This window comes from Myotis davidii, unplaced genomic scaffold (genome assembly GCF_000327345.1).
Source record: "Myotis davidii unplaced genomic scaffold, ASM32734v1 scaffold684, whole genome shotgun sequence".
NCBI lineage: Eukaryota > Metazoa > Chordata > Mammalia > Chiroptera > Vespertilionidae > Myotis > Myotis davidii.
The window spans coordinates 1,731,730-1,733,123 of record NW_006295564.1 but is presented as its reverse complement, the minus strand read 5'-3'; the positions used below and the strand labels follow the sequence as shown (position 1 = coordinate 1,733,123).

General features: G+C 63.6%; 1 protein-coding gene across 2 annotated transcripts in view; it reads right to left on the bottom strand.

Moving 5' to 3' along the window:
• CRHR1 (corticotropin releasing hormone receptor 1) overlaps window positions 1-1,394 on the bottom strand; it is a 29,020-nt gene that overhangs the window by 8,047 nt on the left and 19,579 nt on the right. For both annotated transcript variants that reach the window (XM_006770249.2, XM_015568138.1), the window contains exons 6-8: window positions 922-1,042; window positions 534-687; window positions 193-253 (exon numbers count right to left, since the gene is read on the bottom strand). In XM_006770249.2, coding sequence (XP_006770312.1) covers window positions 193-253; window positions 534-687; window positions 922-1,042 — 336 coding nt within the window. The remainder of the gene's footprint in view (window positions 1-192; window positions 254-533; window positions 688-921; window positions 1,043-1,394) is intronic.

Below are 1,394 nucleotides of genomic sequence, written 5' to 3'. Positions count from 1 at the left end.
CAGGCAGAGCACCCCAGGGAGCCTCGGATTGAGCCCAGCCCCAAGCTCCCTCTCTTTATAGATGAAGAAACTGTGGCCCCGACAGGGAAGGTGACTGCTGAAGGCCCTGGAGGAGTGTCAGGCAGAGCTGGGCTGAGAGCTTGGACCTGGGGCTGAGGGCCCCTGAGGCAGTGAAGGGAGGAACTGACTTACTTCTCATTGTCGTAGTACAGCTTCCCAATGGCCCAGGCCACGATGATGGGGAAAGGCACACCTGGGGAAGAGAGCGCAGTCACAGAGCCACTCAGTGGGGCCTGGAGGACCTCAGCGCATCCCAGGGCCTAGAGGCAGGCAGGGGTCCCCAGGGTAGAGCTGGGACCCACTCTTCCAAAAGACCTCCTTTAATGCTCCCTCCCCTCCCCCCAGCTAGGGGCAGAGGGCTGTGGTGTACATTCTGTCACCCTAACCTGGCCCTGCAGCCAGCTGGCCTGGGTCTGGGTGAGGAGAGGGGAGCCTGGGATGGGCGGGGCGGGGGGGGCGGGGGATGTGCTAACCCCAGCCAATGAGGATGAACATCCACTTGCGCAGCCGGTCTGTGGAGTACGTGAGCACGATGGCTGTGTGCAGGTAGCAGCCCTCCCCAAACATCCAGAAGAAGTTGGTCACATGGAAGTAGTTGTAGGCGGCTGTCACCAACCTGCACCAGCCCTGCCACCCCGCCCCCACCAGATATGACAGTGAGCGGGGTGGGGTGGGGGGGTGGGGGGGGACAGGTCGGGGCAGCACCCGCATTCCACCCTGGGCCTGGGGCCTCCCCTGGGCAGGATGGGCCACTTCTGTTCTGTGGGCCCCAAGGCCTGGCTCTGGCCCTGCCCCTCCCCCTCCAGGACAGCCCCACCCGGACCCGTCCTCTGAGCCCGGGCCTGCCCCTCCAGGACATACCATGTTGCTCTGGTGGACTTCGGGGCTCATGGTGAGCTGGACCACGAACCACGTGGCATTGCGCAGGATGAAAGCCGAGATGAGGTTCCAATGGATGATGTTTCTGAGGCAGCGGATGCTCCTAGGGGCAGGAGGGGAGGTGGGTGTTGGGAGCAAGAGGAGGGGAGAGAGGAGGAGGAATAGGCCGCAAGCACAACTCCAGCCCAGATATATGGGTGGGGAAACTGAGCCTCAGAGTGGGGCTGACCGGCAAAGACACACATGGCCCTTCCTACCTGTGACCCGCCCAGACCTCAGCTCTGGGGGCAGAATCTGCCACAGCCAGTGCTCCAGGACCAGGGGCTGCCCTTCTCCCATGGGCACTCCTCCCCTCCCTGTGGTTCCAGGTTCGAGGGTCAGAAAACACACAGGCCTCCAGTGGGACGTCTCCCTGCTGCTCTCAGCCTGATGCTTTGGCCGTCCCGTCCCCCCAC